The sequence below is a fragment of the Aulostomus chinensis genome, chromosome 14 (assembly GCF_037954235.1).
Source record: "Aulostomus chinensis isolate RoL2024-O1b breed Wild chromosome 14, RoL_Achi_v1.0, whole genome shotgun sequence".
NCBI lineage: Eukaryota > Metazoa > Chordata > Actinopteri > Syngnathiformes > Aulostomidae > Aulostomus > Aulostomus chinensis.
The window spans coordinates 11,255,273-11,268,006 of NC_141333.1; the positions used below are offsets into that span (position 1 = coordinate 11,255,273).

At 40.2% G+C, this 12,734-nt stretch overlaps 1 protein-coding gene across 2 annotated transcripts in view; it reads right to left on the reverse strand.

Moving 5' to 3' along the window:
- Nucleotides 1-12,734, reverse strand: part of rnf13 (ring finger protein 13) — a 39,241-nt gene that overhangs the window by 22,603 nt on the left and 3,904 nt on the right. Inside the window, exons 1-2 of one of the 2 annotated variants that reach the window (XM_086223220.1) lie at nucleotides 6,139-6,278; nucleotides 3,536-3,658 (exon numbers count right to left, since the gene is read on the reverse strand). In XM_086223220.1, the coding sequence (XP_086079346.1) occupies nucleotides 3,536-3,658; nucleotides 6,139-6,192 (177 nt within the window). In that variant the 5' untranslated portion in view covers nucleotides 6,193-6,278. Of the gene's footprint in view, nucleotides 1-3,535; nucleotides 3,659-6,138; nucleotides 6,279-12,734 lie in introns of those variants that run through there. The other variant, XM_086223219.1, reaches the window with a different exon arrangement.

The following is a 12,734-nucleotide window of genomic DNA, read 5'->3' on the forward strand; positions in this document are numbered from 1 at the left end:
ACACACACACACACACAAGGTGCGAACACTTGACAGAGGGTGAAGTGGGTGAGTGTCCGTTTTATTGCACATCACAGCCACAGATCCATTAAGGCTCTTACTCAACTGGATGCTAACAGCTAACTACTTGAGGAGGCCACAGTGACACAGTGAGAGAATGGAGGCAATGGAATGAGTGACACACACACACACACACACACACACACACACACACACACACACACACACACACACACACACACACACACACTTTTGTCTGAGTCAAGCTGGAATCTCTTATTCCTTTGTTACCCCTGACCTGCAGCTTCAGGAGGGAACTATGCCTGACAAGGACAGTGGGAGTATGTGCGTAATTTTTTTTCTCTTTTTAATATACTATAGACTGTAGCGTTATGATTCCCATCATTTTCATTGAGCCACTCAATGACCCTTTGCTCCCTACGGATGGTGAGACATATCAACCTGGGAGAGAACACTCCCATCAGAATAGAACAATTCCATCTGTGGGTACAATGAAGTCAATTCTCACACACACTTACCACAATCCCAACATACACACAAATCGCTAAACATCATGAGAGCTAGTCTGACCCTGCACTACAAAAAGAAGGATGGTTTGATGCAGTTTGTTTTGTCTGAAACGGGGCTCTAGAGACACTTTAGCCAGAACAAAATCAACTCTTGTACACTTGAAGCCCTACATTTGATCCTCTCGTCACCTATTTTTAAGAAACTTTTCTTAGCCTGCTTTTATTTCTGCATTGAAAGCAAAAAACAATGTTTGATTTTTCTAAACTAAAAAAAAATGTAAAGTTTTTTTTAATACTCATTTGTCAAAGGAAAACTGAATTACAAAAAGTAAGATTGACCTGAGAGCAGATGGTGTGAAGAGTGATTAGAATGAAAGTCTGAGCGCCATATTTATATCAAAAAAAGACCAATAAACACAGAGGAGACTGGAAAAGGATGAGGAAGGAGGGCAAGAAGCATCCTCCTCTTTCCAACAGGAATCAACAGACTGTTAAAAAGGAAACTGACATCATGTTCAGACATAACTTTACCGACTAAAACAACAAATTCGTGAATTAATGTCAAAATACATCATGAGAGTCAAATAGGCAGAGGTGACAGCTATTCAAATGCATTGATGAGCTTTTTTTGGGGGGGGGGCATGTGAAAGACTAAAATCTGTAACTAATCAAATTATAATGGCAGCGGCGAGAAAATTGGAGCAAATGTGAATCAAAGCTGCTTCTTACAGGGTTGATGAGTGCTATAGGAGGTCAAATGTGACAGATCAGCATGTGTGTGTGTGTGAGATGTATGTATATATATTGTGTGTCTGGCTGACACACAGATATGTGGAGCGGAGTCTGGTTACACTCCAGCCATGAACACCTCATTGCCTTGTCTGTTAGTGTGTTTCTGTGTGTAGATGATTGTACATCTAGCTTTCTGAGGACCAATACAACTTTTAAACCTTGGTGGGGAGAACAGTGTTGAAAAGTGACAACATGTTGGTTTGTCCTGCCTCTATGAAACGCCTTGCTAAGCAATTGGATTGTTAAGACTTAGTTTGAAGTTTAGTCCGACATGCGAGTTTAGGTTCAGCTATGGATAAGAATTTGGGTCAGGCACACGGCACTGTGATGTTCAGGTTAGGCTCAGGAGCTGGGGAATGTAGGATCTCAATGCATGTCCTCACAAGTATAGACCTACTGTGTGTGCATGCACGCACGCGCCTGTGTGTGTGTGTGTGTGCGTGCGCGTGCGTGCGTGCGTGCGTGTGCGTAAGTGCGTGCAGGGCTGTGCGACCTTATAAGGCTGTTTAGCTGCTCCAGAGTTACAACAGAGAGACTGAAACATCTTGAAAAAGACAGATGTAGTGGACACGCGAGAGTTAACGAAATTGAGATCAACCATGAAAAGGCATGGAGGGAAAAGGTGAGAAGTAAATGTAAGACCAAGAAGAATGGAAAGAGGTAGACAGAAAGATGCCGACATGCTGCACGCTTTGCTCGAGCTCTCCCCATTGCGCATACCTCCTCTCACTCATAATCCTCACTCTCCTTCCCCCCTCTTTACCTCCCTTCTCTCGACAACCCTTCCCTCTCTGAATCCGCAAAAAAAACAAAACAAAACAAAAGATGACTTCAGGAACAGAGCTACCGCATGAATTTTCCTAAATTTGGACTTTTCTTCCAGTGTGAAATCCAAGTTAAACAAGAATAAACTGTTTGAATCATTTGTCCTCCGGTAATAATCATCTTCAGGAATCTGCAGGAGGGAATGTATTCATAAAACCCAGTAATTCACTTACAACCAACTATATTAGCAAATTAATCAACTGCTCAGACTGAAAAACTGATGCTTTTCTAATCAAAGGGAGGTCTAATGGGTTCACTCTTCAAGTTTGTGACAACTCAGGATGTGTGCAGCTCCTGAAAAGTCTCAGGAAATGTTGTAAAATGAGAGAGAATTTCATTTCCCAATTTACTTGAATTACAACAACAGAAATATTAGGGGCTTATTTTTTTGTCGTCTTTAATATTTCATTTTACTGGATGAACTTAAACCAAATTCTCCCCTGAGTTAAAAATTTCCAATCGTCTATGTCATACCACTGCAAATAGGGGTTTTGCACTGAACTTTAGTTGCAGTGTTAAAACACACACACACACACACACACACACACACACACACACACACAAAAGAGCAGCAGCAGGAGGCAAACAAAAGACAGCAGGAGAGCAGGAGAGATGCTCGTGCAGGAAACCGTGTTTAGGGAAATGGCCACTTCCTGCTTTTATGTTGCTGACCAGCTGACCTGTGAAACTCGCTGCACCGTCAACACAACTACTACTGATATGCAGAATGAAGCAGCACATGTCTGTCTACCACACACATGCTCTTGTAATTTTAGCAGTTTTCCCATATAAATAAACAGCTGGTGAAATAAATGGTGTTTCTGATGATTTCCAGGTGTTGTAAAACAGTAAAACAGCCTTGGGAAAAAAAACAACAACCCAAAACAGAATATTTTCAGCCATCAGAATACAACTGGTTATGTTTAGTTGTTGTTTGAAGTGGGGAATGTGTCTTTAAGTTAAGACTACCAATGGTTAGTTAAGGGTAATTAGAGAGTTATGACTTGATTAAGGTTGGATTTAGAATAAATAAAAGGCTGCAGCGAACACGCAGGTTCTCCTATTCATTTGAATAGGGACAGTGACGTCCACATTACGGTCAACTTTCAGAGAACCGCAGCTCATCATGATGCAGTGATATGCTTCATCGCCGTCATCTGGGTTGTAGTCTGTCATGACATCAACAGCAATAACCTTTCTTTGGTTTGTGTTGTGTTCACACAGAGAAAATGGAGGACAAGTCCTGGTTCTGGATCAGTGGATTATGGTTGACAACATCACACCGCCACAGGAACTGATTCGATCTGAAACCAGCTTGTTTGAAAGGAATTCCACAGAGAATCGGATAAACATACGTCATTCACACCAAAAAATAAGAAGGTTCTTACCTTGATATCAAAGTTACAATCAAAGCGCTTGATGAGGACAATGAAGGCGCCCGTCAAGTTGTCCCTCGGAGGAGGCTCGATGGGTTCGCACGCATTCTCTGGTCGTGCACCAATCAGGAAACCCTGCGGGTGATGACATTATAAAATAAACTCTGACACAACCATGGTGACATAAATATGAGTGACCATGGAACTCTAGACATATATGCTTTCTCAGAGGCCTTTTTCAAAAATACAAATGCACTGACGGGAAGAGTTATGCTGCATCATGCTACGTGGTGGTAGAACAGCCTCCAGTCTTAGTTTTGGTCAAAAGACTGTTCTATTAATGACTAAATAATCACCTCACTCTTTCAGTCAGTTTCATGCCTTCCTAAGGTCAATTTTAAAAAACAAACAGAACAAAACCACGCTGGAACAAGGCATGCGTTTAGCTCTGGTGATTAATGTCTACAGCTACAAAGTGACATCAATGGTCACCTCTGAGGTTACTCCGTTCATGTAACTGAATTTAATCGATTTATAAGCATTAAATATAATCTATGCAGATAGATGCTGACCAATGAAACAACAAGCCACCAGATTACATTTTTAAAAAACATATTAAATCACAGTATAATAAATTACGGTCATTTCATAGCATTGAGCTCTCTGAGCACTTCCATCTTGCTGCTCACACGAACAACCTGAGGTGAAAAAACTAAATATTCTGTGGGAGTTCTATCTGAACCTTGAATGTAAATTTAATTTGGTAATGCATGGATGATGAATACAAAGCTTTCCACTGGAATGAAGAGCATTTGAGACATAAAGAACAGTTGTGTATGATCTCATGGTATGACACAAATATATCAAGATTGAATCAATGTAATAAGGATATGACTGTTCTCAGTGTCAAGACCGTAGTTTGCCCTTAAAACCCCTGGTATCATTTCCCCATCTTTCTCTCTCTTCAGCTCCCTGTCTGTTTCAACAGCTTTTGAAGTGACTAAGAGGGGGGAGGCAGAGAGGGAGGGGGGAGAGAGAGAGAGAGAGAGAGAGAGAGAGAGAGAGAGAGAGAGAGACTGTGACAGGGTGATAAAGGGAAACCAAACCAAAGAGGAAACAGACAAAAGACACAAAAAGCGAGGCAAAGAGAATCAGAGAACAGCCGAAAACCAAAAAAAAGAAAAGAATACCAGAGAAATACTGATGGAGAAGACAAAAATAGAAAGACAGGAGGGGGCCAGACAGAGGAGGTGCAAATAACCAGCACACAGACATGATAAAGAAAGGAAAGGAGATGAGAGATGATGAGGAGGGAGGGACTGTGTGTGATATAAATTCTGAGCTGCTGCTGTTGCTAATATTCAAATGTAACTACTACGAGTGTGTGTCTGTGTGTGTGCGTGTGTCTGAGGCAAGGTGGTAGACAGGAAGTGTGGACTGTTGTAAGACTCTGCCCCCCCTTCCCAACGCTTGAAGAAACAGCATGTACATTGAGGAAAGTCAGCACTTCCCTCTCTCTCTCCCACACACACACACACACACACACACACACACACACACACACACACACACACACAAAAACAGAAAACTGATCTTCTGTCAGTTTGTCTTGATGGAAAATAGCACCCAGATGGAAAATGACCATAGTGACGCATCACATTTACAGTTGGGACGCCTGTAGAACAGCGGAGACAATTTTGCTGACATACACACTTTCGTCGTTAATTCAAGTTCAACACTCAAAAGGGCACGACCATTGAAATGTTGAAATTCTGGGATCAGGGAGTCATTGGGTGAATCATATATCAAGAAAGAGGAGGATGTTAGGAAATACCCACCACCCTGGCCCCCATCACCTCTAGTGCCCATTCTATTGCAGCCCTGCCTCCCTGCTCAATGACATCACTGTACCACTGCCTCATATTCCTCCCAACTCTAAAAGCAGTGACAAGAGCGCCCTCTGCTGGGCCAACAAAGCTGTAGAAGACCTGTCAGCACTGTAGAGAGGGTGCAGGGACCAGAGCAGGGTGGAAAACAGGAAATAGCTACAGGAGGAGGAGGAGGGAGATCCTGGAGGATGAGAAGATGTTTTTTAACCGCTGACTGTGTGAGAATATCAACTTAAACCCCATAAAGCTCCTCTAGTAGGACGTTAACCAGCCCTTTAAGCGTGTATAATTCCACTGTTCTACCAGACTCTCAGCTACAGCTGCAGGGAGACTTGCGTAAAAGTATTTTTCCGACTGTCCTGTAGGGGCTCTTTAACAGTAGAAAGTAGTTCCTGTTGATTCCTGCTAGACTGAGTTAGTTTGACATAATAAAGGTCAAATGACTGAAAAACGAAACAAATGAAACAACAAACAAACAAAAACAAGAATGAACCAATGAAGGGATTAAAAAAAAAATCCCTGGGAATATCTAAACTGCAAGATTCCAGAAATCTCCACTATGGAATTCGTTTTGAAGTCACATAAATTAGGATAAAAGTACACAAGGATGAATTATTCATCCCACATGCTGAATCAGAAGTCTGGTAGGCTTAGAGTGAAAAAGCAGGTGGAAACATGAGTTACGTTTGCAGCAAAAGTGGCTTACATTATTAAAGGTGCACTTACTGTAAATAAAAGTGATAATGGAAACCCATGGCCTCCATTGTGAGTGAGCGTCATAAATCGGCTTAATCAGCTGACATTGACTCAGCGGGGTATTTTCTTTAATGCTCAAAAAAGGTCGGTGAGAGTCTGAACTTGCACCCGTTGGCGTCAGCAGATATTTTGACTCATTTGATCTCAGAGGGGGTTTCTGTTCTTGCAGAGGTAGAAGGCGCGGGCAGGCTGGGGGGGTCGCTACTGTGGACTATTCCAAATGATTGCACCGTCAGCGCTCTTAATCCTGTCAGAAAAAAACGTTGCTTTCAGTTCTGACTGAGAAAAACACAGGAATTAATAACTTGTTGTAGCCTGACTGGGGCTTCCTGTAAGCAGATTATAAACCTGTGGGACTCCACAGAGTTTGCTTGCTTCAGACCAGCAAATACACAGGTTGTCTCCACCTGGACGGGTTGTTGGGATCCTACATTTTTGCTCTCACTATCTCCTCGCTGTTAGCGTCTGTACAGCATGGAATTTTACACAAAGTTCTCAATGCAGTCCCACCTGGATCCCAATCGTTTTTGGTTGCTGCTGTTAACTTCCTGTGGTAGCCATATTGGGGTAATATTTTTGCATAACCTTAAATCTCTCTCATATGCCTTGATGCATTTTGTGTGACATAGTATTGGTGTGAGGATGCTTCATACCTACCTACATACACACCTGCTGTTGCAAATAACTTATCCCGTTTAGCCCCACCTTGCTTTTATTACAGATGCACCAATCTGGACGAATACCGACTCAAAAAGTCAGCTAGGGCATCGACGAAAATGAAGCAAATCTATTACATATAATTCTGCCGTATGCGATAACATTATGCGAACTACAGCCTGCATCAGTAGTGTAGCGGTGAATCCGTCAGCTGCATTTTGCTCGAAGGAAAGCTAATAGCATGGAGGGAGCTAACAGGAGAGGGTACGCAAGTTTTGAAATATTTCCTAATTCTTGCTTGCTTAAGAGTTTTCTCCAAAAATATTAACACTAATTCAGTGAAGGTACATATATATCTATTTTTTACTTGTTGTTTTACAATATTTCAAATCCGAGGTATAAATCAAGCTTGATGCCTTACTCATATATATATATATATGTATATATGTATATATATGTGTATGTATGTATATATATATATATGTGTGTGTGTATATGTGTATATATATATGTATATATGTATATATATGTGTATGTATGTATATATATATGTGTGTGTATATATATATATGTATGTGTGTGTATATATATATATGTATGTGTGTGTATATATATATGTATGTGTGTGTATATCTATATATATCTATATCTATCTATCTATCTATCTATCTATCTATCTATCTATCTATCTATCTATCTATCTATCTATCTATCTATCTATCTATCTATCTATCTATCTATCTATCTATCTATCTATCTATATATATATATATATATATATATATATATATATATATATATATATATATATATACATACACACACACACACACACACACACACACACACATGAATCAAACACCGGTACTGAATTGTTACTCTGGATAGGCTTATACCCGAAGCCCATCTTTCGGTATTAGGACTGAAAACGTAGGATCAGTGCATTCCTTTGGGAGGTAGAGTGGCCATCTAGAAATTAGAGGTTTCTAGAATGATCCCTGATTCCTCAAGAGACCTGCACATGGTCTCTTGAGGAGAAGAACAGTTCCTGTTCAGATGAATAGCATCTTGCATGACAGACTTCATCATGAGTGTATCAAGAGATGAGTGAAGAAAGATGAAAAGCTTTGCGTGCCATAATTTACAATTTGTTTATAATTACAATGTTTCCAACATTCACCATCAGGGTTTCTATGGTAGAAACTCTTCCCACTCATGAGTGCGCTCACCCTGGATAGGCAGGAGAGTGAACTAGGGGGTATAAATCTAAATAAATGTAGGTCTGTTTGTAGGTCACGTTGGGATGATGAAAAATGATGCCAGAATTAATTTAATCTTGAGAAAGAGATAGTAAATGATGGCCACATCACTTTTCCCGTTCACACTGACGTGAGCAGCAACCTTCCGTCCGCTCCGCGAGCTCATTTCACTTTGTTACATTTACGAGACCCAAACACAAGATGAATGAATCAACCAGGTGCATTAGGCAACCACTCAAATCCTGAATCACCATGACAAAGCAGTGGAGAAATATAAACTCTTCCTGTCAGTGTCAATGTTCCACTTCTTACTGAGTATTTTAAGATTTCTTATGAATATTATTTTACAACTTTGTCCAGCACTCACCAAACACTTTACACATTTATTCTGTGTCCACATGGATGGTGTAGAGTTTGAAATTTCATGTTTGACATAAATTAATTTACCTTGTTGGCACTAGAATCAGTTTTACCTACAGCAAAAGAAGAATTCAGGATACTCAGACGGGTATCCATATGGGGGGTTTACCAAAGAAAATAGTTTAAAGTTTTATGTAATGATAATGCTATTTTTGTATCTGCATTCTTATTAGAGCCTGCATAAATTAACTATAAGGGGGAATCTTCACAAAATAGAGTTTACGAAATAATAAGAGGAAGTCCATCCTGCTGCTTCTTTATGATACAATGACAATGTCACTTTAACATTTCAGAAAAGGGTATATTTTACAGCTAGAATAATTCAATAATGTTTATAATAAATTTGTCTACTTAAAAAAAATACTCAACAAAAGAACTCCAGTAGAGTTGCTGCTTTGCTTGGTCTATCAAAGTATCTTTGAATTTCAAACTGTTACTTGGAAAGAAGACATTTCAAGATGGCACATCGGTCTTCTTGTTTTGAGTGGGACTCATTTTAATGGACATGATTCATAATAAACCTTTGAAATGGGTAAACTCGCAAATTTAAAACTGATTTCAGTAACAATCACTGTTCAGCCACAGTCGCCATCTCCTCCCCCTTGCATATCCAAACCACAAAAACTTTCCAGAGGAACCTCAAGCATCTCCTCTCAGACTGCGCCTACACATCAGCCTGTAATTGTAAAACTGACAGCAGGTCCAAAGAAAAAAAAAAGAAGAGGAAAATAAAAACCCTGAAACTCATGAAACGGCAAAAAGAGAACATAGTTATTTTAGGTTGGGTATTGATTCCTGGCCAGTTATCTAAATAAAGTCTCACATTGCTGAGTCATGCCCACATGTCTGTGTAGGCCAGGGCAGAGAATGAGCAGCCTTCTTCAGTATCTAACAGAGGCAAAAAGGTCCGACAGATGATGTCCACTATGCGTCAGTTGCACAAATCTGATTAAATATCAAAGTTTAGAAATGTGACTGCAACACTGGGACAAAAACTATTTAGCATTTGGCAAAAATATGATGCAACGACGTAAAGATTCACTTCTTATAGGCACTTGTGGTTCCTGTGGTTTGTTATCCTACACATTTATTATTAATTGTTTACCCTTTTAATGGTGAATTAACTGCAGATGAAGTGGTTCTATTTGACACTGCTGGGACAGAACCTGACTGACCAGACAGTTTGTTACGCAGAACCTTTGGGGAAATCGACCGTAGAAACTTCTTGAAAAAAGAAGTGATTGGGAGAGCCATCTGTCCATCATGGCTAACTTCAACCAATCAGCTCAACAAACTCCTGCAGTAGATTAAGCCGGTCAGTAGAAGAGCGTCTATGGAGGAAAAAAAAAACCCTTCAGTGCTCTTCTTTCTTCTAATGTCGAAACAGAAATAGAGCTGCCAATATTGTCATGAAGAGTCTTCCTACCATCACACCTGAACCACGCCCTTATTTCCTAAAAGAGCTTTACTGTCATCAATCATTTATCTTTCTTATCACAAGAATTTGCTGCAGACTAAGCAGTTGAAAATATCACTGATGAATTAAAAACAGGATAGTTTGTTGTCCACATATATCAAGCCATATTTTTTTAAGCAATATTTTCTGATACTAACACAATGTTGGCTTTACATGTTGTCTAATATGTGTTGTACCATCCATACATTTAAGCAACTACTCCCTCAAATACTGACTGTGACATGCGGTACGCGTACATGCATTAACTGTTGCATACAGTGGGTGTGTACAGGCTGGCCGTGGTCTTATTCTGAGACCCTGAGGTAACTTTACACAGCCTCAGTTGTGCGAGAAGAAACGGGGGGGGGGGGGGGGGGGGGGGGGGTTCTGTTAGCGGCCTCGCAGCCAGTGGGGAATCCTCCAGAGACAAACAGACTTGTGCTGCCTTGTGATATCAGAGGTTTCTGCAGGCGTTAAACAGCAGCAGCTTTACAATGCTTCAACACAAAGTGAGTTTACTTCTGAAGACTAAAAAAGGCGGAGATTTTTCCTAGTAGTCTGCATGGTAATTGCATGAGTAAAGCTTTATTTTTGTAACACACACAGTTCTAAAGTTCTTTTGTATATAAATTAACAAATCAAGCATGGTATAATGAGAAACCAACCAAGACAGGGAGTGACATATGTATATATAAAAAAAAAAGGCCTTGGTTTTTGACACTACTTAAAAGTCTGAAGATTTAGCACATCTGATGGATTTGAGGGGGATAATTCAAGTGGGTTATGGCTAAACCTGTAAAGGCACGTTCACCTTTTTTGTCTTTCTCTGGACAGGGAGATAAAAAGGCAGAGATTTAAGGATCCGAGGGGGAGCAGTGGAATGAGGAACTGGAAGAAGCATTAGTTTCCCTTCCTCTTTTTTTCCGTATTGAACATACTTTTATGCAATATTTGTGTGAAAAATAACAGCTGGGGACAAAATGTTAAAGGAGGTTGATTAATGTATAACTTTAGGGGTCAGTTTTTCTTTGAGCAGCTGGTGTAAATAATCCTGGTCGAAAGGACGGATGTCCCCGCAGTCAAAAATGTATTTTCCCTCCTTGTCTCAACAGTTGAATCTTTCAGTTTCCCTATGATTATGAAATACTTGAGGAATGTGCAGAGTTCGCCACGAACAGTAAATTTTATATACATGTATATATACACAGCACACTTTTGAAATGTTACAATCATGGCCCTGTATTCGACATAGAAAAGGACGATGAGAGAACATGAAGTCTCGAGCGAAAAAAATACACAAAACAAATATGTGACTATCTATAATGTGGTATTGTATATTTGTATGTACATCAACACTACATGATTTCTGCTATTTACCTTTACTTAAGTGTTTTGTTTGTTTTTTCAGTATTTGTGTTTACCTTCATAGATGTGTGCAGGAGAACTTTAAACAGAAATCTAAATGGACTCAGAGTCCAATAAGAAGGTTATGGGTGTTTTATTACATGTTATCTGACCAGGAAGAGAGAGTAGGGAAGAATCAGAGATGTGCTAGATACACTGAGTTCAGCCCTGAGGGACCAGGGTGGAGAGTCTGCCTTTCTGCCCTGGCTAGACAGCAGCAGGGAGAGTGGAGGTCAAAAGTAAGACAGAGATTAGATGTGAATTTAAGAGAGAGAGCCACACTGACGCTAAGCCTTTTCTCTGCTTTCATAACACATAATCTTACATGACACTGAGCAACATGGCTGCTGTTCGCCTGGGCAGAGATGACACATACGAAAGCCTTCCTTTGGTGTGACCCGTGTAAAAACTATAAATACGTAACAGTGTTCTACACTCAGACTGTGACCTAACTTCAATACTTTTTTTTAAAATAAGTTGCACACTGTATGACCCAAATTAGGCCATGTAAACTGAGAGACAATATACCAACAGTGTTAGTTCCCTCTTTACTGCCATGTCCATATGTTGAAGATAGCTGTACCCTCAGCTGCAGTGGCAGCGCAGTCCCTCGCGATGGCTATGTCAAACAGGCAGCAGCCAAACGGAAAATAGAAAAATGCGACTGTGTGTTTCAGCGTGTGTTCACCTTCACCAAGTCTATCCCAAACCAAGCATTACTTCCTAAAAATACTCTGTGAGGTCAATTTGACGATTCCAAAATTAGTTTCCAGGGTGCCGTAATGGTGTCAAATTAAAAGGCCTGTAATTATGTATGTCCAGATATACAGCGACGAACCTGCAGGCACAAGCACACACAAAGCAAAAAGACTAAGCATTTTACCATCAACTGCTTCTGTTCACCCTAAAGCCTTTGTACAACAACAACAACCGGGCTCCCGGCCGTGAGAACCGCCACAATGACCAGCTTAGATAGCAGACATGAATCATCCCTACTGTTTGTGAGCTTTGTGGATCAGCCAGAGCGAGGGAGGAATACAGAATGTCCACAATAACAACAACACATTAGCACAATCCTCAGCACACAGCAGCAACGGTGGGGAGACATTTTACAGCACGTTACTGTTCTTTTTTGCAGTGCTTCTCTTATCGTTCCTTTTTATATTTTCAACGTTAAATTTGTTAGACTAATGGCGGTATTACGATGTCTCCCATCCTTTTTCATTTAGTGTCTCCTCCCTTCCTCTTTTATCGATCTATTTATTTTCTTTCTAAAGTGCGGGGTTCTTTTGGTATTTTGTGGAGTAAATTTGGCTTTTTAAATCATTTTTTTTGTTGCAAGCCTAATGAACTTCATCTGTTTATTATGT